The following is a 24,917-nucleotide window of genomic DNA, read 5'->3' as shown; positions in this document are numbered from 1 at the left end:
CTATCTCCACAGGACCAGCTTCTTACACTGGTCCACGCTCCCAATGTACATCCCGGAGGGAGCCCAGGAAACTGCGTTCACTGAAGACCTGGGGGCAAGAGAAGAGGATTTAATTTACTTATTTATTCATTTTCTTTATTTATATCCCACCTTTCTCCCCAGTAGGCACCCAAAGTGGTTTACATAGTTCTCCTCGCCTCCATTTTACTCACACAACAACCCTGTGAGGTAGGTGAGGCTGAGAGGCTGTGTTTTTAAATACAATTGTGCACAATACATATTAAAAATAGATTTATTTGTTGTTATGTTAGTGGTTAGCTCAACCCCTTTGGTTTCCCCTAACTTTAGGTTGAGTTCCCCCCGCCTTTATTTCTTCACTTGTTTTTAAAGTGTATATAAAACATAAATGAATTTCGTGTTTAGACTTGTATATTATGTATATGCAAATATTCCAAAATAGGGAAAGATCCGAAATATGGACCACTTCTGGTGCCAAGCAGTTCGGATAAAGGATACTCAACCTGTACCGGATCACAGAAATCTGAAACATGCATAGAACATTAGACACGATTCAGAATGCAGATACAATGCTGAAAAACCGCTCTTTTTTACATAGTGGGCTATTATATAACCCCACCACGGGGGCACACACCCCCGGGTCAAATCCTAGCATGCGCCTCTCTGATCTGAGGTTTGTGGCCTTCCTCTACGAGTGGCGCACCTGTGAACTCCTGTCAAGCTCCTTTCCAGGTTGCCCGTCTCCATGTTCCACAGGAAGAGGGTGCCGTCTGCAGAACCCACCAAGGCATAGCTCTTGTCAGGACTAGAGCGAAAGAAGAAGAGTTGGTTTTTATATGCTGACTTTCTCTACCACTTAAGGGAGAATCAAACTGGCTTACAATCACCTTCCCTTCCCCTCCCCACAACAGACACCCTGTGAGGTAGGTGGGGCTGAGAGAGCTCAAAGAGAGCTGTGACTAGCCCAAGGTCACTCAGCTAGATTCATGTGGAGGAGTGGGGAAACCAACCCCATTCACCAAATTAGCCTCAGCCGTTCATGTGGAGGAGTGGGGAATCAAACCTGCTTCTCCAGATCAGAGTCCACCACTCCAAACCACTGCTCTTAACCACTACACCATGCTGACGTGGTGTAGAAACCGGGGCGTCAGCAAGACACAGAGAGGAGATGCTTCCGCCAGCCATGGAGTGGGGCATCAGCGGACAGGAACCCAGGGGAAGGGGCCGGCAAAACTCCAGCCTCTGCCCCCCTCCTCAGGCTTTTGTGGTTGGTCCTCAATAGATCATTTATGGATTTATTTATGTACAACATTTTCATGCCGCCTTTCCATCCAATCTGTGTGGCAGTGCACATAAAAACATTAAAACACTTTAAGAACAGCAATTAACATTTTAAAATAATTCAATAAAACACACACACAAAAACGCAACACCAGAACCAGGGAGGAGGGCAAATAACCACCAAACAAAACTAAAAAGTTTAATTCCCCTGGTGAGAGAAAAGGGGAGAGGGTGACAGACAAAGAAGAAGAGTTGGTTTTTATACCCTGACTTTCTCAACCTTTTAAGGAGTCTCAAATCGGCTTACAATCACCTTCCCCTCCCTAAATCAGACACCCTGTGAGGTAAGTGGAGCTAAGAGAGCTCTAAGAGAACTGTGACTAGCCCTAGGTCACCCAGCTGGCTTCATGTGGAGGAGTGGGGAAACCAGCCCGGTTCACCAGATTAGCCTCCGCCGCTCATATGGAGGAGTGGGGAATCGAACTCGGTTCTCCAGATCAGAGTCCACCACTCCAAACCATTGTTCTTAACTACTACACCACGCTGGCTTTGAAACTCCCTAAAGAGGGAGTTTCAAAGTTTTGGTGCCACAACCAAGAAGGCTCTTTCTTGGGTTGCCCCCCATCTAGCCAGATGGCAGGGTCAACTGAAGCAGGGCCGGTGAAGATGACCGGAGCGAAAAGGTAGGTTCGTACGGCGAGCGTACAGGGCTGCCTGTGTACCACTGGCAAAAAGGCAACATTGGAAGTGGGGGCCCCTGCAAGGAGCAAAGATCCCACCTATTCAATATCTCCAGCTCTTAACTACTACACCACACTGGCTCTCCAGCCTCCTAACCCTAACCATGGTGTAGTGGCTAAGAGCTGCGGACTTTAATCTAGAGAAACGGGTTTGATTCCCCACTCCTCCATATGAGCGGCAGACTCTAATCTGGTAAACTGGGTTGGTTTTCCCACTCCTCCACATGAAGCCAGCTGGGTGACCTTGGGCCAGTCACAGTTCTCTCCAAACTCTCTCAGCCTCACCTACTTCACAGGGTGTCTGTTATGGGGAGGGAAAGGGAAGGCGATTGTAAACTGGTCAGAGTCTACTTAAAGGTAGAGAAAGTTGGGATATAAAAACCAACTCTCCATCTTCTTCTCTTTCATTGCAGGACTCCAGAGAGCTAGGGTCCAGAGTACAACGCGACTTCCAAAAGACCCACGGAAAATATTATCAGCTTGGTAGCTGCGCTGCAGAAAATCATGCATAATCTGGCAAAACCAGATTAAATATATCATAAAAGAAGAATTCAAATAGGCAGTAAAAGAAAGGGTCGTCAAAGTGCACACTTATGGTTAGCGTCTGTTGTCTCCCCTGAGTCGGTACTATGGGAGACTCACCTGAACACAGCCTTGGTCCAGTCAGAGCCACACTGGAATCCTTCGGCCCTGCAAAGGTAAGAAGGAAGCGGTGAATCAAGAAAGCCCCCTTGCCGGCTCCCTGTTTTAATGCTGAGAGCCCAGAGGGCAAAACTGCTCAGTCAGAGTCTCCAGTTTCACATGCCGGCTTCAACACAGGCCTTCTACTGAATCAAACCCTTGGTCCATCAGACCAGAAGTGGCTCTCCAGGGTCTCAGGCAGGGGTCTTTCACATCACTTATTTGCCTAGTCCCTTTAACTGGAGATGCCCAGGATTGAACCTGGGACCTTTTGCATGCCAAGCAGAGCCTCTTCCACTGAGCCATGGCCCCTCCCCATTTGGCTTGCCAAAGCTTGATGAGATACCACATGAAGCTGCCTTCTACCAAATCAGACCCTTGGTCCATCAAGGGCAGTACTGTCTATTTGGACTAGCAGCGGCTCTCTACGGTCTCAGGCAGAGATCTTTCACATCACCCAGTGCCTGGTCTTTTCAGCTGGAGATGCCGGGGATTGAACCTGGGACCTTCTGCATGCCAAATAGATGCTCTACCCCTGAGCTACAGCTCCTCCCCTTACACACAGCACTCTCCTAGAATAATATAATTGATTCTAGGAGAGCACTGTGTGTATGAGGAGGGGCTGTGCCTCAGGGGTAGAGCATCTGCTTGGCATGGAGAAGGTCCCAGGTACCCTCAAGTCCAAGAATGGGAAAAGATTCAACTTACATGTTGGTCTGCAGTAGAAAAGCTTGATCCGAGCCCAGTAGCACCTCAGAGACCAACAAGATTTTTAGGGGATGAGCTTTCAAGAGTCAAAGATATCTGATGAAGGGAGCTTGGACTCTTGGAACCTTATACACTGAAAATCTTGTTGGTTTCTAAGGTACTCCTGGACTCAAATCTAGAATTTACAGATGAATCCGGGGTATGCAGGATGCTGAATATTCCTGAGCATATTCAATTTACGTGGAGGCCATGAGCAGTAACAGATGGGGATTGAGGCTGGAGACCTGACCAGGAAGTCCCAGGCTAGCCCAATCTTGTCAGATCTTAGGTGCTAAGCCATGTTTGTTCTAGTTAGAACTGGGATGGGAGACCACCAAGAAAGTCCAGGGTTGCTACACAGAGGCAGGCAATGGCAACCCACCTCTAGATGTCTTTTGCCCTGACGTGGATGGCACTGGCTGGCTCAATCTCATCAGATCTTGGAAGCTAAGCAGGGTTGGCCTTGGTTAGTATTCAAATGGAAGACAACCAAGTAAGTCCACGGTTGCTACTCAGAGGCAGGGAATGGCAAACCACCTCTGAACATCTCTTGCCTTGAAACCCCTACAGGGTCACCATATGTTGGCTGCGACTTGACGGCACTTTTCACTGCCAACGGAGGCCGGAAACCCAGTGATTCACAAAAGGGCCTTTGGCAAATTCCAGGCTGACTCCAGTCTCCACAGCCTCATGCCAACACTCCATCCGCTCGTCTGAGCAATCTAGTTACCTGGGGGTTCTCCAGCCCTTTACCTGAAAACCTGCCGGATGTTGTGCATTCGTAGATCGATGACTTTGAGCGTGTTGTCCCGGGAGCAGCTCAGCAGGTGCATCTGATCGGGACTGATGCTCAAGGATGTCACCTTGCCTTCCACAGGGATCACCTGCGTGCAACCAGGCTCCCTGGAGGATAAGAAATGGGTTACCTTCTTGCTGGTTGGGAGGAGCAGGCAATTGATTTAACAGGAAATCTGTTTCCCCCAACAGAAGGGGAAAGCCCTGCACACATACATAAATAAATAAATTTTATTTGCGGCTTGTATGCCAGATAAAACAGGTAAAACAGAAACTGACCATACAAAGTATATGTTTATAACAAAGGCCAACAAAATCAGGAATCACCCAATTTTACATTTCCACAGATCAAGGGAGTACATTAAGGTGACCTAGCTTCACTGCTACTGCACAGTATTTTGCAACCTGGGTAGTACTTGGTGAGCTATCTCCTAGCAGAAACCTTTTGTTCCATTCACCCTCATCACCAGCACCCATTTCCCTAATCAATGGGTCAATAATATTTGAGTGGGCTGACTTGTAGAGGGGACATCTAAAAAATATGTGATCGATGGTTTCCAGCTCCCCTGCAATACCGGGGCAAAGTCCCTCCACCCTGGGGATCTTCTTAAATCTCCCTTCTAATATGGACGATGGTAGACCTGGATGGCCCAGGCTAGCCTGATCTCGAGCTAAGCAGGGTCGGCCCTGGTTAGTATTTGGATGCGAGACCACTAGGAATACCAGGGTTGCTGTGCAGAGGACGGCACTGGCAAACCACCTCTGTTAGTCTCTTGCCATGAAAACCCCAAAAAGGGGTCGCCATAAGTTGGCTGCGACTTGACGGCACTTTACACACACACACACACAGGGCTGCACATCTGGCCAGTGTATAGGCCCTCCTATATGTGTTCCTTTCCAGGGAGGAGGAGGGGAAGGAGGAAATGGAGGAGGAGGAGGAGGAGAAGAAGAATTGGTTTTTATATGCCGACTTTCTCTACCACTTAAGGAAGAATCAAACCGGCTTACAATCACCTTCCCTTCCCCTCCCCACAACAGACACCCTGTGAGGTAGGTGGGGCTGTGACTTGCCCAAGATCACCCAGCTGGCTTTGTGTGTAGGAGTGGGGAAACCAACCTGGTTCACCAGGTTAGCCTCTGCCGCTCATGTGTAGGAGTGGGGGATCAAACCCGGTTCTCCAGATCAGAGTCCACCGCTCCAAACCACCGCTCTTAACCACTACACCATGCTGGAGTATAAATATGCAGCTGGTGCTAGAATACACCTGGAATGCTAAGACACTATAAATGCAAGGGATCTCAAGAGGTCCGTTTGGCGAAGCCCTGCATACAAAGCCGACCCACCTGTGAACTCACCTGGTGTCCCAGAACCGGATCGTCTTGTCATGGTGCCCACTGACTATGACGGTGTCACAACAAACAATATCGTTGCAATAGGAGAAGACGTTGATGGTTCTGGAACCTGCCGGAAGGACAGCAACGTGAGCCTGGGGGGGGGGCATGAGAGGACTCGAGGAAAAGGACCAGCAAGACCCCCACCCCCCGCAACAGTCTGTTGCGATGTTAGGGTCCCAAGCTTCCTCCCAGAGGAGACTCACAGGCCCCCTTGCACAAATCCCACTCCTTCACCGTCCGGTCTCGGCTGCCAGTCACAGCCTGGTGCCGCGTGGACCGGAACTTGGCGGCCGTCACCTTATCTGTGTGTCCGGTGAGGATCTCCTGGACAACAGAAGAACAGGAGGTGTTACAAGAGTGATTGCTATTTAATGGCCCTTCCCATGCCATCGTTAATTAGAGTTGAAAACTAGACAAAGGAGGGGGCAGAGAGAATGAGCAAGCGTAGCCCCCTGCCCAGACACTTTGGCCATTTATGCATGGCTTTTCCAGAGTGGTGTAGTGGTTAAGAGCGGTGGTTTGGAGCGGTGGACTCTGATCTGGAGAACCGGGTTTGATTCCCCACACCTCCACAGGAAGCCAACTGGGTGACCTTGGGCCAGTCACAGCTCTCTTAGAGCTCTCTCAGCCTCACCCACCTCACAGGGTGTTTGTTGTGGGGAGAAGAAGGGAAAGTGATTGCAAACCAGTTTGATTCTTTCGTAAGTGGTAGAGAAAGTTGGCATATAAAAATCAACTCTTCTTCTTCCTCGCGGTCACCCTGCCAACGACTTCGGGGCTTTGCTTTGAGTACGCTTGCATTTTCGTTCTCCCTGCACGTTTCTGCACGTTTTGTCCACGTTTTCTGGATTTGTTTACCCAGCATCCAGAAAATGCGCAGGGAGAGCGAGGTGACCTCTGATGATCGGAAAATGCAGGCATAATCAAAGCCAAGTAGTTGGCGGGGTGATTGCGAGGAAACAGCCATGCATAAACGGCCACTGCCTCAGACCTTAAAAAGAAGTTTAAAGGACCCTTTGGAACAGGATAGTATAGGGTGTGGCCATGTTGGTCGGCAGTAGAGGAGTCAGATTTAAGTCCAGTAGCACCTTAGAGACCGATTTTCGGGGAATGAGCTTTCGAGGTCAAAGTTCCCTGACTCTTCATCTTTGACTCTACTCTCAAAAGCTTATACCCTGAATATCTTGTTGGTCTCTAAGCTGCTACTGGACTCGAATCTCGCTCTTCAGTAGGTGTCAGAATCTGAATTAAATGTGTATGTGTTAAGTGCCGTCAAGTCACTTCCGACTCATGGCGACCCTATGAATCAAAGTCCTCCAAAATGTCCTATCTTTGACAGCCTTGCTCAGGTCTTGCAAACTGAGGGCCGGGGCTTCCTTTATAGAGTCTATCCATCTCTTGTTGGGTCTTCCTCTTTTACTGCTGCCTTCAACTTTTCCCAGGATGATTGTCTTTTCCGGTGTCTCTGGTCTTCTCATAATGTGACCAAAGTACGACAGCCTCAGTCATTTTAGCTTCTAGGGTCAGTTCAGGCTTGATTTGATCTAGAACCCACTGATTTGTTTTTTTGGCGGTCCGCGGACTGCGGTATCCATAACACTCTCCTCCAACACCACATTTCAAAGGAATCTACTTTCTTCCTATCAGCTTTCTTCTTTGTCCAGCTTTCACACCCATACATAGTAATAGCGAATATGATGGCATGAATTAACCTGACCTTGGTTGCCAGTGACACATTCTGAGACTGAAGAATCTTTCCTAGCTCCTTCACGGCTGCCCTTCCCAGTCTCAATCTCCTGATTTCTTGGCTGCCGTCTCCCTTTTGGTTGATGATGGAGCCAAGGAAAAGACAGTCTTGAACAATTTCAGTTTCCTCATTGTCAACCTTAGAGACCAATTTTCGGGATATGAGCTTTTGAGAGTCAAAGTTCCCTGACTCTTCGGCTTTGACTCTACTCTCAAAAGCTTATATTCTGAAAATCTTGTTGGTCTCTAAGCTGCTGCTGGACTTGAATCTAGCTTTTCAGAACTGCAGATGTCCAAATCTAAATTAACTACCCAACGTTATAGTGTCTCTCAGGGGTAGACCCAGGGCTGCTGACCAAATGTTTGCCTTGCGGACTCTGATATTGTCCCTGATCTGGGACTATGCTTCTGCATAGCCGATGGTCACTGCTTGTCTCTGACCCTTGGCTTGACTGGCGGTCCTTCCATCCTGCCTGACGTGCCCCCACTTCTGTGCCTAAGAGGTGAGCTGCATTATTAACAACTATTTCCAGAGGCATTCAGCTTTGGAGGTTAATTAGATGGCAACTTCTCCGCCTTGCCCCTGGCAGCGACGAGGGATATAATCAGCAGGCGGGAGGGAGGGAGGGTGAACAAACAAAAGCCCTGGAAGGACGCGGCTCGGAGAGCTTAATTGGTGACGCACATTTGCAGTTAAGAGGGCAGAATTCCCCCGACAGGAATGTGGACCCTTTCACAAGGGAGTGGGAGCGGAGATCGGCTGGAAGTCTCAATTAAGGCTTACAAAAGCCGGGGGTGGGGGGATGCCCGACTTGGCAAACTGCGTGGACACACCATGAAGACTGAGAGGGATCCCGTCCACTAAGGATTGCCAACCTCCAGGTGCTAGCTGGAGATCTCCCGCTATTACAACTGATCTCCAGCTGATTGAGATAAATTCCCCTGGAGAAAATGGCCGCTTTGGCAATTAGACTCTATGGCATTGAAGTCCCTCCCCTCCACAAGCCCCGCCCTCCTCAGGCTCTGCCTCAAAAACCTCCCGCTGGTGGCAAAGAAGGACCTGGCAACCCTACGTCCTCTAGCCTGACAGCGCTTATGCGTCTACCTTGCAGAGTCCCCTGAGCCACCCTGAACAGAATTTATCATTGTATGAAAGCACTTGACTGCTCTTCTTTCATTTATCCTCAGAACTTTCCTGGGAGAAACCAGTCTGGGCGGAGAGATGAGAATTGGGTCTCCCCCCAACACGGAAAGGCTGTTGTGCCAAGTCTAATTAGTTTAAGGCAGAGGATCCCAAGCTGTGCTCCTAGGAGCACTTGGTGCTCCATGAAACCTCTCCTAGTGCTCTGTGAAGAGATTGGAAAGAAAAATACTACTGTCATTTGGTTTATTATACAGGTGCTAGGTGAATACACCCCTTGCAATGCCCACCCAGCCTCTTCCCAAGGGCCCCCAGAGAAACTCAGAGGGACTCACTCTGCACTTTTTGTCTCCAATCTTCCACAGCTGAGCAACGTTGTTATATGAAGCTCCCAAGACGTGGCATCCCTGGAAGGAGGGGAGACACCAGAGGGTCTGTGAGAATCATAGAATCACAGAGCTGAAAGGGGCCATACAATGTCTCACTACCACTCCCCTCCTAGCCCTCCCCATCTCACCTCACAAGCGCACAGCGCAGGATGGAGGAGAGCAATTGAAAGGAGGATGGCGAAGGGGACAGTCTCCCAAAGGCCTCTTCCCCATGACCCCCCAAATCTGGAGCCAGCTCTGCCAGCAAGCCTCTGCAAGCAGGCCGGCTCCCAGAGACCCCTTCTCTGGGCTAAGTTAGCCAGGGCAAGCGGAGGGCTCAGACGATGGGCAAATTTCGCCCTCCACCTCTGTCCAGATACACAAAAGCATCCTCTTGCTTCCAGACCCAAACTCACCATCAAGGAACAGGCCACAGGATCCACATAGAATCATAGAGCTGGAAGGGACCACCAGGGTCATCTAGTCCAACCCCCTGCACAATGCAGGAAATTCACAACTACCTCCCCCACTCACACCCAGTGACCCCTACTCCATGCCCAGAGGATGGCCAAGGTGCCCTCCCCCCTCTCATGATCTGCCTAAGGTCACAGAATCAGCATTGCTGACCAATGGCCATCTAGCCTCTGCTTAAAAACCTCCAGGGAAGGAGAGCTCACCACCTCCCGAGGAAGCCTGTTCCACTGAGGAACCGCTCTGACTGTTAGGAAGTTCTTCCCAATGTCCTCACGGAAACTCTTTTGATTTAACTTCAACCCGAATTAATTTAGTGTCCACGCCTCGTTTTCTTCCTCTTTTCCAAAGCCCTTGGACATTTTCGTTCCACTCTGGAAGCTGCCCTTCATCCCACTAATGAGCTTAGAAAATTAACAATAGTTTGCACAGAAAGCTTTTGGGCCAAGGGGTGGCAGCTGCTCTCCCCTGAAGCCCAAATCCCCCCCCCACTCTTAGCATGGCTCATCATGGGAAAAAACCTCATTTTGGGAAATGCTGCCTTGAAAGGACCCTGTGGGCTCAGCAACGGCTCTGGCAACTGGCTGGGTGCTGCCCTCTCGTGCTTCTACTCTGCAAATGCTCCTTCCAAGGGCTGTTTGCAATCCCTTAGCGAGAATGCAAGATCAGCCCCAGCAGGATTAGACCAAGATACACACCCCCAATTCCTGCTGCAATAGCAGCCAGATGGGGTCCTCTGGAAAGCCTACAAGCGGGCCAGAGAGAGAGAACATATGAACATAAGACAAGCCCTGCTGGATCAGACCCAGGCCCATCAAGTCCAGCAGTCTGTTCCCACAGTGGCCAACCAGGTGCCTCTAGGAAGCCCCCAAACAAGACGACTGCAGCAGCATTATCCTGCTTGTCTTCCATGGCACCTAATATAACAGGCCTGCTCCTCTGATCCTGGAGAGAACAGGTATGCATCATGACTAGGATCCATTTGGATTAGTGGCCATGGATGGCCCTATCCGCTATAAGAATGTAAGAAAAGCCCTGCTGGATCAGACTAAGGTCCATCAAGTCCGGAAGTCTGTTCACACAGTGGCCAACCAGGTGCCTCTAGGAAGCCCACAAACAAGACAACTGAAGCAGAATTGTCCTGCCTGTGTTCCACAACACCTAATATAATAGGCTTGCTCTTCTGATCCTGGAGAGAATAGGGATGCATCATGACTAGTAGCCATGGATAGCCCTCTCCTCTATGATCGTGTCCACTCCCCTCTTAAAGCCTTCCAAGTTGGCAGCCATCATCACATCCTGGGGCAGGGAGTTCCACAATTTAACTATGTGTTGTGTGAAGAAATACTTCCTTTTATCAGTTTTGAATCTCTCACCCTCCAGCTTCAGCAGATGACCTCTGCGTTCTAGTGTTATGAGAGAGGGAGAAAAGCTTCTCCTTGATCACTCTCTCCATACCATGCATAATTGTATAGACCTCTATCATGTTTCCCCTCAGCCGCCTTCTTTCCAAGCTAAACAGCCCTAAACATGTCCACTCCCCTCTTAAAGCCTTCCAAGTTGGCAGCCATCACCACATCCTGGGGCAGGGAGTTCCACAATTTAACTATACGTTGTGTGAAGAAATACTTCCTTTATTTGTTTTTAGTCTCTCACCCTCCAACTCCAGCAGATGACCCCACGTTCTGGTATGATGAGTGAGAAGAACAGCTTCTCCTTGTCCGCTCTCTCCAAACCATGCATACCAGATGCCTCCCCCTATAGCTTGTCCCCAGCACCTGGCATATAGATATAGACTGCTTTGGAACATGAAGATTCCGCTTAAGCATCATGGCCAATAGCTGCTGAGAACCAGAGAACAGGGATGCTGCTGTGAGACAGTAAGTCCTAGGTTCAAATCTTGCCTCTGTCATGAATTTGCCAGACAGCCTTTGGCAAGGCAGCCTCTTTCTCAACTGACAATATGAAGGCAAATGGCCTGTATCTCTTGTATTCCACTCACTGGTAGACTGAAAAAGTCATACTTGTAATTCACCATGGCCATTTATGCAGGGCTGTTCCCTCATGGTCACCCCACCAACTGCTTTAGAGCTTTGCTTTGATTATGCTTGCATTTCCCGACCATCAAAGGATGCCTTGCTCTCCCCGTGCGTTCCTGCGCATTTTGCCTGCCATGTGCAATCCATGAAGCCACGTGCAATTCATGAGGATACCAGTCAAGGCTTAACTTGAGCTAGAAACTGGCCAGGACTCCACCCCCAGCCTATTTACCCAACCTAACCCAGAATATGCTTTGCAAGCAGGGGCGCCTTGCAGTGCAGAAGTCCAGCACCACCCAAACAACCAGAGGGCATCCACACTGAGGGTGTGCCACTCACCGATGGGTCGAAGTCAAGGCTGGTGATGCCTCCTGTAGCTCCTTCCAATGTCTGCGTGTGCTCTAGGAGACCTGGGAAAAGTCAAAATGGAGACTTCACCAGCCAGTTTTCTCCAGCAGCCTCTGTGCAGCTGCAACTACAAACTGTGCAGCCTTCAGGGGTAACAAGGGACAAGAACCTCTCCAAGGGGAGGCCCCATAAAGAGCAGAGAACGTTGCTGCCCAGCTCAGCACCTCTCTTGCGGCTGCACTCTGCCACCAGAACTGAGTCCCCTAACCATGGCTTAGTGGTAGAGCATCTGCTTGGCATGCAGAAGGTCCCAGGTTCAATCCCCAGTGGCATCTCCAGTTAAAGGGACTAGGCAAGAAGGTGATGTGAAAGACCCTTTTCTGCCTGAGACCCTGGAGAGACGCTGCCAGTCTGAGTAAATACTGACTTTGATGGAACGAGGGTCTGATTCGGTATAAGGCAGCTTCATGTGTTCAACCCGGAATGCCGCTGAGGCCATTTCGGTTCCAGGACCTCCTTCCCAAGTTTTACGGCTGAACCTTCCCTGTTTTGGTGGGGCAATTTTTACAGGGGCTATTTGCCCCGAGTTCGATGCTTTTGGGAAGCGTGGGTCCCCCTCCTCCCGCTTCTCAACAGCATCATGTACCTCCCAAGGTTTCCATAGTTTTTCTCAAACCTGCTTCTCCCCTGAGAGAACTATGACTAGCCCAAGGTCGCCCAGCTGGCTTCACGTGCAGGAGTGGGGAATCAAACCTGGTTCTCCAGATTAGCGTCCACCACTTTTAACCACTACACCATAGGAATAAAACCCAGAGCTGTGTATGAGCACCTGAGCATAGTGGATCAGGATAGCAAACTTCTGCTCCCAGTGGACGGCTACAAGGATCTCTGAAAGTTTCCGCTTCTTTCCAACCTCCTCCTGCTAAATCAGCCACGGGAGAGAGCTCCCCCCCCTGGTCCCGCCTTACCTCCAGCCACGTTCCACAGTCTGATGAGCCTGTCCGTTCCACCCGTGGCCACTGAGCACGAACTGGGGCTGAACTTGATGGCATTGATCTCAGAAAGGTGAGCTTCCTGGAGAGGAAGAGGACAAAGGAGGCCTTAAGGCCCAGCCCAGGCGCATGCGTGCAAAGAAAAAAAAAAAAGCTGCTGAACTTTCCAGGCTGACATGCATCCCAAGATGCAAACGCAGGCTTTCCCCATTCGTCTGAACTCAGGGGCAATTCATGCTTGCAAACAAATTGGAACGCAGAGCTCTCTTGGTCATTGTAACGAACGGGGAGGCACTGAGAACTCTATAGAGCCTCTGACACCTGGTATTGATTTGGAGAAAGAGAAGCGAGGTTTCAAAAAGAATTCTGGAGCCAATTATATGCTAATTTTCTCTACCTTCTAAGAAGAATCAAACCGGCTTACAATCTATCTCATCCTGACTCCGGCCTATTCTGCCTCCTCCGCTGGTTGCCTTATTACCAGTATGAGGGCAAATGGTACCGTGTGAATTTTTCTGGATTTTAGATAGCTAAACTATTTAGGATTGTTAAATGTGGATGTGGACAGAATGAAGCGGGTGCAGAGGAGAGCGACGAGGATGATCCGGGGCCGGGAGACCAAGCCCTGCGAGGAAAGGCGGAGGGAGTTGCGAATGTTCAGTCTGGAGAAGAGGAGGTTGAGGGGGGACATGATGGCTCTCTTGAAGGATTTGAAGGGCTGTCCCTTAGAGGAGGGCAGCTGTTCCTGTTGGCAGCAGAGGATAGGACTTGCAATAATGGGTTTAAATTGCAGGAGGAAAGGTACCGGCTGGATATAGGGATTTTTTTTTTTTTACAGTTAAGAGTTGTTCGGCAGAGGAATTGGCTACCTAGGGAGGTGTTGAGCTCCCCCTTACTGGCAGGCTTCAAGCAGAGGATGGACAAGCACTTGTCAGGGATGCTCTTGGCTGATCCTGCATTGAGCAGGGGGTTGGACTAGATGGCCTGAATAGCCCTTTCCAACTCTATGATTCAATAGGTTTTAATTGTAAGTTTTACTGTATTACTATACATTTTAAATCAGATTTATTGGTCGCAAGTCTGAATCGGAAGAGGGGAGATGGCTTTATCACAGCTATTTCAAAATCTGATTTTCACATTCAAAATAATCTGCCACTCCAAAACGAGGAAGGGGATGAATGGCAGGAAGCGAGCATCGCGGCAAGGGTTCGAGAGGCGGTGATTTACCTTCTGGTCGCTCACGGTGGAGGGGAGGCAAGCTGCCACACACGAAGGCAAGCAGCAGTAGCGATCCTCCGAAGGACTGCTGACCGAATTCCCCCGCTTCAGCCTGAAACTAGAACAGGAGAAAAATCCTGGGGCAAAGTCTTGTTCCACCCTCGTCCAAAATCACACCTGCCGTGCCGGCCACAGGAAGCCAGAAATGCGACTGCCTCATCCTTTGTGCGTGGCCATCAATAGATACTAGTTCCAGTAGCACTTTAGAGACCAGCAAGATTTTAGAAATGTGAGCTTTCAAGAGTCGAAGCTCCCTTCGTCAGATAAGGACCTCGGTTCCGACTTGTGTCTGACAAAGGGAGCATTGTCTGTTGAAGGCGTACACCCCGAAAATCTTGTTGGCGCCTAAGGTTGCCAGGTCGCTTAGATTGGCGGGCAACTGTCCGCTTAGATTGGCAGGCAACTGTCCACCAAACCATTGGCCAACTCAGGAGTGGGCATCATGATGACATCACTTCCGGTTTACACCCAGAAGCACCGCATTGTGACGGGCCACTTTACCACTTTACCACGCTAGCGTTTTGGGGGTTTGAGTGGTAAAGCGGCCTGTCGCGATGCGGCGCTTCTGGGTGTAAACCGGAAGTGATGTCATCACGTCAGCTCTGCCCATAAAACATCTTGCTAGAGGACAGGGAAGACCTGGCAACCCCAGTGCTACTGGGTTTGAATCTAGCGGTTCTGTTGTAGACTAGCATGGCGGCCAACCTCTGAAACTAGCTTTTAACGGGAACGTCCTTCTTATTTCCACACATGCACATCAATGGGGCTGAAAAGTATTTTAAGAGGCATGTGGGAATTCAGCCTCAAGACCCGGGAAATATCATCTCTTCGTGCTGAAACAGAAGGGAGGTCCAGAATAGACGTGGAGGAGAAATTGACAAGGAAGGTTTCTAATTTGTAAGTGGACTATTTCAGATTTTTGAGATTTTGGCCCCAATCCAGTTCTAGTTGGGTGTAACTACTCATTATCCATTTAGTCATAAGTGGTGAGCTTTTCAATTTATGAAATCCCAAATGTGCATCTGCTTAAAACAGATGTGTTAGGATTTCAGGTTAGTTATAAGATCCCGAAGGCAAAATATTTACTGATCTCGAAGGCAAAATATCCATGATGCTATTTTTTTTTTAATGTGAAGAAGCGTTCTGTGCGACTCTGAATTTGGCTGCCTACCCTACTGGGCAGAGTGAGTCCAAGGAAAGGCCAGCCTTGAGAATCCTGATCTTGATGTTTTGTGGCAATTCAATGAGATTCCGTAGCCAGGAGACACAGAAGGAACAGCCCACTTACTCAAACAAACCCTTGAAAACATCCACGTATCTGGTGAGAGTCATGGAGGTGGCGGAGGCAGATCTAAACAAGAAGCCAAATGAGAATGATGAGCAAATCGTCGGGCGGGAGATGGACAACAGCGATGGGCAGGGGGAAATCTGGACCAGCATCTTCTTGATTGAAATACTAGAGGGAAATACCTCCTATATTTAGTCCATTTTTTATCCCCCCTTTCCTACAAAGAGCTGAAAGTGGTCTACATACGGTACTTTTCCCTTGAACACAGGAAGCTGCCTTGTACTGAACCAGACCCCCTTGGTCCATCAAAGTCAGTATTGTCTACTCTGACCGGCAGCCGCTCTCCAGGGTCTCAGGCAGGGGTCTTTCACGTCACCTACCTGCCTAGTCCCTTTAGCAGGAGATGGGACCTTCTTCATGCCAAGCAGATGCTCTGCCACTGAGCCACGGTCCCTTTCCCTGTGTAACTTCATAACAATCATGTGAGGTAGGCCAAGACGTGAAAGACAGGCTGGACCAAAAATAGGTGCTTACCCACTGAGCTTCCTAGCATGGCAAGGGTTCAAACTTGGTTCTCCAAGATCCTAAGCCGACATTCCAGTCCAGGGATCGTGCCCGCGGCTGCCATGGCGCCTGCCAACACCTTTCCTGGTGCCTGCCAAGTCTTTTTAAGTGGGTGGGGTCAGGTGGGGCTTTTTGCCCACCAATATTGGATACTGGAGATTGGAGGGGCTGTGAAGATTTTTTAAAAAATATTGCTTTGGTAGTATCTGCCACTACAACAAAAGAAGAAGAGTTGATTTTTATGTCCCGACTTTCTCTACCAGTTAAGGGAGACTCAAACCGGCTTACAATCACCTTCCCCTCCCCACAATGGACACCCAGTGAGGTAGGTGGGGCTGAGAGAGCTCTAAGAGAGCTGTGACTAGCCCAAGGTCACCCAGCTGGCTTCATGTGTAGGAGTGGGGAAACCAACCCGGTTCACCAGATTAGTGTCCGCCGCTCATGTGGAGGAGTGGGGAATAGAACCCGGTTCTCCAGATCAGAGTCCACCACTTCAAACCACCGCTCTTAACCACGATACCACGTTGGCTCTCTGGATTTTCACTGTGTGACCGAAGGTTAGCTACGGCAGCCCTTTTGTGGCTGCCCCTACCACAGCGTGTCAGAATCCCAAAGGTGCCCACCGGCTCAAAAAGGTTGGGGGTCCCTGTTCGATTCGCTGCCTCTGGTGGTCTCCACACTGGGAGGGGCAGATAAAGCACAGCAGCAATAGAGCTTCCACGTGGCAAAGTTTCCCTGCCTCACTCCCCCAGCAGCAATTTAAAAAAAAATCAGCACTAGAATTGGTTCTTGTAGGTTATCCGGGCTGTGTGACCGTGGTCTTGGTATTTTCTTTCCTGATGTTTCGCTGCTGGCGAAACATCAGGAAAGAAAATACCAAGACCACGGTCACACAGCCCGGATAACCTACAAGAACCAATGAACTCTGACCGTGAAAGCCTTCGACAATATTCAGCACTAGAATATTTTTTATTTCAATACACTGGCGTTAGAGGTTCTGTGAATTCCCAGCTTTTGTTGAAAAAGGAGTAGTATTAGTATGAACAATCATTTTTGGTTCTGTAACGAGCCTCCAGGTGACTTGTTTCATTCATGATGGAAATGCATCAGGGCTATAAAATACTGGAAGATGTTTCTATGATGCTTTCAAAAGGGACTGGGTATAATAGAGCTGGTCCCCTCGGCTGGCACGCCCCGTCCGCACGGGCCTCGTCCCTCTGCGGGGAGGATTTTACCTGAAGGGCCTCCTCCACAGCTTCTCACGGCTCTCCGGCGTGGGAACGGCCCTCCTGGACGTCTGCTGATCCTTTGCCTTCTCTTCTTCTGGTTCTCTGGTGAGGGGAAGCGTACAGCGGGTGAGAACAGGCCGGCCCTGCCGAGTGACCAACACTCCCCCCCACCCATCGACTGTCTACACACATGAAACAATGGCAAAGGAGCTGTTTTGCTGGATTACAGTCAATGCCCAACTTGTCAAAAAACAACGTGGAAACCACCTGGCATTTATTACTTACAAGTGGGAACCTGCAAGGACTTGCGGGAAACATCCTATTTCTCCCTCCCCCACTATTTCTTCTCCCTCTTCCCTTTTCCCGCACCTTTCTCCTCTTCCCTCCCAACAACCAACCTACATTTATATGCCCCTTTGTCTTCAGGTTTCCCACTCCCCCCCACAGCACCTCTGCCTAGGAAAACTGTTGGGCCAGTTGTGTGGTGCTGACCACTGGGGCAGGCCCACTTGCATGATAGGGGGCACCTTGTGGGGGGGGGGCACCTCACTTTCCCCTGCATCCCACCCACACTATTTTCTTTCCCTCCTCCTGTCAACCCCACATCCTCTCCCCTTTCCCTGCCTCATCCTCACCTTCTCAGCCATTAACCAACCTACCTTTTACCTACCTCCCATCTTCAGCTATATTTATTATTTATTTACATCATTTATACCCCACCTTTCTCCACAATGGGGGCCCAAGCAGGATGGTTTAGTGGTTAAGAGTGGTGGACTTTAATCTGGAGAACCGGGCTTGATTCCCCACTCCTCCACATGAGCAGGGGACGCTAATCTGGTGAACCGGGTTGGTTTCCCCACTCCTCCACATGAAGCCAGCTGGGTGACCTTGGGCCAGTCACAGTTCTCTCCGAACTCTCTCAGCCCCACCTACCTCACAAGGTGCCTGCTGTGGGGAGAGGAAGGGAAGGTGATTGTAAGCCAGTTTGAGACTCCTTTCGGTAGAGAAAATCGGGGTATAAAAGCCAACTCTTCTTCGTCTTCCACTATTCTCCTCTCCTCCTTTTTAATCCTCACAACAACCCTGTGAGGTAGGTTAGGCTGCAAATACGTGACTAACCTAAAACCATCCAGTGAGCTTCCACTGGAAGATGGAGATTCAAACATACTCTGATGTTCTAACCACTACACCATACTGGCTTTCAAAGGGTGGCTGCTGTTGAACCTTTAGCAAGCAGCTAGGCCCAGTTGAGTCATGCAAATTGGGCAGTATCAAGTCACTCATTGGCTGCTGCCAAGCTTAGGGTTGCCAATCTCCAGGTGGGGCCTGGAGATCTCCTGGAATTACAGTTGATCTCCAGAGGACAGAGATGTGGCACCCCTGGAGAAAATGGAGGGTGTACTTTATGGCATTATACCTTGCTGAGGGCCCTGCCTTCCCCAAGCTCCACCTCGAACATCCAGGAATTTCCCAACCTGGAGCTGGCAAGCAGGCCCATTTAAAGAGCTCCAACTGCCCTCTCCAGGCACCGCGCATGACTCACATCTCTATGCCGACGGGCCTGCTGGCCGCCTTCTTCAGCTCCTTGGACAGCCTGGACTGCTTCACCCTGCAAGAGGAGAAAGGGGAACCGGGGATTATTCAGGGGATTCTCCTTGCATCCGCTCTGGGGACGGCACGGCCTCTGCTCTGCTACTTCTCCCTGTCTGCAGCTCCCACTTGGACAGACCAGGACCCCACACAACCAAGTAAGCAAGCCAAGCAAGTCTGAAGGGGCCGTGGATCAGTGGTAGAGAATCTGCTTGGTATGCAGAAGGTCGCAGGTTCAACCCCCGGCATCTCCAGTTAAAGGGACTAGGAGAGTAGGTGATGTGAAAGACCTCTGCCTGAGATGGTGGAGAGCCATGGGGAGGAGCCGTGTCTCAGTGGTAGAGCATCTGCTTGGCCTGCAGAAGGCCCCAGGTACAATTCCCAGCATCTCCAGTTAAGGGCCTAGGCAGGTAAGTGATGGGAAAGACCTCTGCCTGAGACCCTGGAGAGCCGCTGCTGGTCTGAGTAGACAAGACTGACTTGGATGGACCAAGGGTTTGATTCAGTAGAAGGCAGCTTCATGTGTTCATGTGCTTCATGTGAAGGAGGCTTCCTTGGCCAATGTACCCATTTCCTTCTCCTCGTGGTTCCCTCTTTTGGCCTCGGCTGAGTAGCTGGGCTCCGGAAAACTTCCTTTTGGGTAGCCCTGAGTTCAAGTCCTGTGACAGCCCAAGAGGCAGACACATGAACACATGAAGCTGCCCTTGGTCCATCAAGGTCAGTATTGTCTACTCAGACCGGCAGCGGCTCTCCAGGGTCTCAGGCAGGGGTCTTTCACATCACCTACTTACCTAGTCCCTTTAACTGGAGATGCTGGGGATTGAACCTGGGACCTTCCGCATGCCAAGCAGATGTTCTACCACTGCGCCACAGCCCCTTCCCAACACATGAGGTTGCCTTATACTGAATCAGACTCTTGATCCATCAAGGTTACTATTGTCTACTTGGACTGGCAGCTGCTCTCCAGGGTATCAGGTGGAGGTTTTTCACGGCACCTGCTGCCTGGTCCATAACTGGGGATGCCGAGGATTGAACCTAGGACCGTCTGCATGCCAAGCAAATGCTCGACCACTGAGCCACAGCCCCTCTACACAGAGATACACATTCGGGAGATCTGCTTTTAAGACTGCTGATTGAATTGAATTTATACAGTGTATAAAAATAGAAAGGTGGGACCATTCAGGTGTCCATTCATTCTTATTGCTACAAATACTTTCTCCACCCACCCCCCTAATTTCTGCCCCTGCCTCTCAGCCCTGCCTTTCCCCTCTGCGTCCAGGGGCCCCACCCACCTCTCGTTCTTCTCGTTGCGATGCTCGGCAGCTTCCACCTTCAGCAGCATGATGCTTTTGAGTAGTTGCAGGCCTCTCTCAGCTGCCCGGCGGAACTCCACGTCTCGCTGCCGATAATGCTCGCGTAAGGTGTCGTACTCGGCCTTCACGGCGGAGTTCTCACAGCTCAGCTCTTCCACCTGGCCCTCCAGCTGCCGATGCTCGGACTCCAAGCAGGAGACCTGCCTACTCACGGAGGCCAACCTGAAATGGGTCAAGTAGGAATTACTCTTTCGGTGGCCATTTCTTATTGATTGGTTGACAATGTTAATTGGCTGCCTTTCTACCTTGCTGAACTCAAGGCGGCATACAGTGCAAATAATAATAATTTTTTAAAATACTCACATAAAAGACTGCAATTTTTGTAAATGCACGAATATGCGTCCATGTCAAGATTATCGAATTTGCTTCAAAGAAAGACGATTGAGGATTACAAGCAAAGATGGCAGCCCTTCTATGACAGACACTCGTGATGAAATATGTGTATAAATGCACACACACACACACACACACACACACACACACATATATTAAACCTGTTGAAATGCTAGAAGTGATAGAGGTAGTACGAAAATGCAATGACTATGATTTGTTTAGATGGATGGAAATTACAGAATATAATAAATAGTGGAAGCACAAGAAGTAGAAGAAGATTATAGTATAGTGATATAGTTTATAAGGACAAATAAACTTGTGGCTAGATAAGAAGAGTAAGAGAAGACAACGAAGTAGACGTAAAGATATAGATAAATGTTGATTTATAGTATGTCCCCTTTTTTCACCCTTTTCTTTTCTGTACCCTACTAAAATTCAATAAAAATTATTTTTGTAAAAAAAAGATAGCAATTTAAAATCTTCAATTAGGACTGCCAATAAATTGATCAAATGAGGTCCTAATTAAACTGTCTTCAACTGCCTCCTGAAAGTGAAAGTGAGAGGGGGCAAGCGATCCTCCCTGGGGAGGTTGTTCCATAATCATGGGACTACCACCAAAAAGTCCCTCTCTCGTGTGCCCACCAAACTTCTTTGATTGTCAGGACAGTTAGGAGGGCCTCTCCCTGCGATCTTAATTCTCGAGCAGGAACGTACCAGAGAAGACAGTCCTTCAGATACCCTGGTCCCACGTAGGGCTTTAAAGGTCAAAACCTACATCTTGAATTTGGCTTGAGAGCAAACCAGGAGCCAGTGTAACTGCTGTAGTATTGGGGCCACACGGGCTCCCCATAGAGGACTCCAACCAGCAGTCTAGCCACAGCCTTCTGCACTAGCTGCAGCTTCCCAACATTCTTCCATTTCTTCACAGAAATATATGCATATCTTTATTACATGCACAAAAAATGGAAACATCAATATATACCTACAATAGAAGGATGGTTTGTCAAGATGTCAGAATTAGCAGAAATGGCCAAGCTGACTGCTTTGATCAGAGAAAATAACTTATCCAATTTTGTGGAAAACTGGAAACCATTTATGGACTTTTTGCGTAATATGGAAAAGAATGAATTGATGATTTGTGGGTTTGAAGAGTAGAAGAATAAGAATGTAGGTATAATAGAGAAAAGTTTGATTTTTTAGTTGTAAGAATAATTTAAAAATAATTTTGTAGCTAGAGAACAGGTTGTACTTTCTTAATTAGATTTACATTCGATACAAACTAAAACGGAAGTATTTGTCTCTGTGTTTGTTTGGTTGGTTTTTTTCCATTTCCCCCTTTTTCTTTATTTTGTTTATTGTAATTTTGTTAACAATAAATTTAATAAAATTTAAAAAAGAAAGAAATATATGCATATCTTTGAATAACAGCACCATATCGATTTGCAAGATGAAGGGTATCAATCAGAAGAACTCTCAGTTGAGGTCTAGTATTGCAAAGTCTTACAATCAAAGAATCATAGAGTTGGAAGGGGCCATAGAGGCCATCTAGTCCAACCCCCTGCTCAATGCAGGATCAGCCTAGACAAGTGCTTGTCCAGTCTCTGCTTAAAGACTGCCGGGGAGGGGGAGCTCACCACCTCCCTAGGTAGGCCATTCCACTGTCAAACAACTACTGTAAAAAATTTTCTCCTAATATCCAGCCGATACCTTTCCGCCTGCAATTTAAACCCATTATTGCGCGTCCTAGCCTCTGCTGCCAACAGGAAGAGCTCCCTGCCCTCCTCTAAGCAACAGCCTTTCAAATACTTCCCCTCGACCTCCTCTTCTCCAGAATTAAACATCTTTCCTTTTCCCCTCTTTCCTGGACCTCATTACTTCATTTCAAAACATAAGGGTTTTGGCTGTTTTAATTTTGAAAATTCCACACAATACAACCAGTAAAGGTAAAGGTAGTCCCCTGTGCAAGCACCGGGTCATTCCTGACCCATGGGGAGACATCACATCCCGACGTTTTCTAGGCAGACTTTGTTTGCGGGGTAGTTTGCCAGTGCCTTCCCCAGTCATCTTCCCTTTACCCCCAGCAAGCTGGGTACTCATTTGACCGACCTCGGAAGGATGAAAGGCTGAGTCAACCTTGAGCCGGCTACCTGAAACCGACTTCCGTCGGGATCGAACTCAGGTCGTGAGCAGAGCTTTTGACTGCAGTACTACAGCTTAACACTCTGCGCCACGGGACTCTCCTTTGTACAACCAGTACAAAGGCAATTTATAGACATACAAAGGCAATTTATAGACAATTTATAGACACACATACATCTTCTGAGCCCTTGGATCCCCAAAAACAGGGGTGGGGCTCGGGAGAAACCTTTTTGGAGGAGAAGCAGAGGATGGCACCCGGCCTAGCTGTTCCTGGAATCTCGTGTGAGGGCACCTGAAGGACCTGGGCGGGGGTGGTAAAGAAGCAACTGCCTCTGAGCCTGCGGGGTATAGCACAGGCCTTGACACGTTTGCTGTGGAGGCAGGAGCCAAAACAAACACTCCAGGGCCAAATCATTTTTTACCCGCCCCATGACAGCACCAGGCTCCGGTGGCACAAAGCCATGATTTATTAAGTCATCAATTTTACCCTCTAACTTTCGTTCAAATGTGACTCACAACCTGAACTTTGTGCACAAAATAACAGTCTACGGAAGCATTACATATTTCACAGCTTTATCAAGGCACCAGAAAAGAACTCAACCTTCTCCAGAAAGGGGTATGGAAAATAACTGCATGGGGAGGGACCAGGGCGCAGTGGTAGAGCATCTACTTGACATGCAGAGGGTCCCAGGTTCAATCCCTGGCATCTCCAGTTAAAGGGACTAGGCAAGTAGGTGAGATGTGAAAGACCTCAGCCTGAGACCCTGGAGAGACACTGCCAGTCTGAACAGACAATACTGACTTTGATGGACTGAGGGTCTGATTCAGTGTAAGGCAGCTTCATGTGTGTTCATACGGATTTTCTGATTTATACTTGTGTGTGCACAAGGAACAGTACCTGTTCCTCTGCTCCATAAGGGCAGTTTCCTTTGCCTCGAGGATCATGTTCCGTTCTATCGTCTCGCAAGTCAGCTAAAGAGAGAGAAAGAGAGGTTCTTTAGAAATTCTGCACCCCTGCTTACCTGGAGGAGGAGAAGGAGAAGTAGAATAGGTTTTTATACCCCAATTTTCTCTACCCAAAGTCTCAAACCAGCTTACAATCTCGTTCCCTTCCTCTCCCCACAACAGGCACCTAGTGTGGTAGGTGAGGCTGAGGGAGTTCAGAGAGAACTGTGACTGGCCCAAGGTCACCCAGCAGGCTTCATGCGGAGTGGGGAATCAAACCCAGTTCTCCAGATTAGAGTCCACTGCTCATGTGGAGGAGTGGGGAATTGAACCTGGCTCTCCAGATTAGAGTCCGCCGCTCTTAACCACTACACCACGCTGGCTCTTGCTGGGGACTGCAGCACAACTGGAAGTTAAACGAATTCGTAAAAATGCAACAGCCTCCAAGCAAAGCAACAAAGGATGAGCTTGTTTTCCTTTTTTTTGATAAACCACACCCCTGAAATTCAGTTGAGTACCAAATAGGAAGATACTGGTACCTCCTGAGCTGACAGAGAAGAAGAAAAATATGCCGACTTTCTCTACCACTTAAGGGAGAATCAAACCAGCTTACCATCACCTTCCCTTCCCCTCCCCACAACAGACACCCTTTGAGGTGGGTGGGGCTGAGAGAGTGTGACTAGCCCAAGGTCACCCAGCTGGCTTCATGTGTAGGAGTGGGGGAACAAATCCAGTTCACCAGATTAGCCTCCGCTGCTAGTGTGGAGGAATGGGGAATCAAACCCGGTTCTCCAGTTCAGACTCCACCGCTCCAAACCACTGCTCTGAACCACCACACCACGCTTCTGCTCACCTCCACATTGCTCCTTTGCAGCTCCACGATGTGCCCTGTGTAGTTCCTTTTCAGGTGCTCCAGGACTTCTGCAGCATCCAAGGCTTCGCCCCCCACAGAGTCTGCAAGCTCCAGGGCTGATCTACAAGCAAATCAGCAAAACCAGAGTTAGAAATCAGAAAGCCTCTGAGCTGGGAGAGTCACCGGGACTTCTGGTTTGGGGCTCACAAGGGACCAACCATGGCCTGGAGTTGAATCCACATTCCAGGACTGGTTCTAGATTACATCTGAATTCTGCACAATTGCCCGATACTTTCCGCATTTCACGCCCCCCTAGCCCTGCTGGTACCCCCTCACGCAATAACATTATATAAGCCAAGTGCAACCCATGACGTATATTTCCCAAAGCTGGCACTAGTCCATGAAAGGTTACACTAGGATAAAAACTTTTTTGTCTTCATGGTAACACAAGACTGCTCTTTGTTTTGTGTTTTGTTTTGGAAAAAAGGAGGATTGCTTTTTCTGGAAGGAAGCAGAGTAGGAGCGACAGAAAGAAACACGCACACATGAAGCTGCCTTCTACT

General features: G+C 49.0%; 1 protein-coding gene across 1 annotated transcript in view; it reads right to left on the bottom strand.

Annotated features, from left to right (window-relative positions):
- The window catches only part of ATG16L2 (autophagy related 16 like 2), a 39,997-nt gene continuing 15,080 nt past the window's right edge, over positions 1-24,917 (bottom strand). Inside the window, exons 4-19 of the mRNA XM_056858814.1 lie at positions 24,355-24,475; positions 23,455-23,528; positions 20,004-20,246; positions 18,665-18,730; positions 17,128-17,223; positions 15,329-15,391; positions 13,990-14,098; positions 12,739-12,844; positions 11,762-11,832; positions 8,880-8,951; positions 5,861-5,981; positions 5,619-5,724; positions 4,221-4,370; positions 2,682-2,729; positions 722-823; positions 1-88 (exon numbers count right to left, since the gene is read on the bottom strand). Coding sequence (XP_056714792.1) covers positions 1-88; positions 722-823; positions 2,682-2,729; positions 4,221-4,370; positions 5,619-5,724; positions 5,861-5,981; positions 8,880-8,951; positions 11,762-11,832; positions 12,739-12,844; positions 13,990-14,098; positions 15,329-15,391; positions 17,128-17,223; positions 18,665-18,730; positions 20,004-20,246; positions 23,455-23,528; positions 24,355-24,475 — 1,636 coding nt within the window. The remainder of the gene's footprint in view (positions 89-721; positions 824-2,681; positions 2,730-4,220; positions 4,371-5,618; positions 5,725-5,860; positions 5,982-8,879; positions 8,952-11,761; positions 11,833-12,738; positions 12,845-13,989; positions 14,099-15,328; positions 15,392-17,127; positions 17,224-18,664; positions 18,731-20,003; positions 20,247-23,454; positions 23,529-24,354; positions 24,476-24,917) is intronic.

This window comes from Euleptes europaea, chromosome 12 (assembly GCF_029931775.1).
Source record: "Euleptes europaea isolate rEulEur1 chromosome 12, rEulEur1.hap1, whole genome shotgun sequence".
Taxonomy (NCBI): Eukaryota; Metazoa; Chordata; class Lepidosauria; order Squamata; family Sphaerodactylidae; genus Euleptes; species Euleptes europaea.
This window is presented reverse-complemented; position numbering and strand designations above follow the sequence as displayed.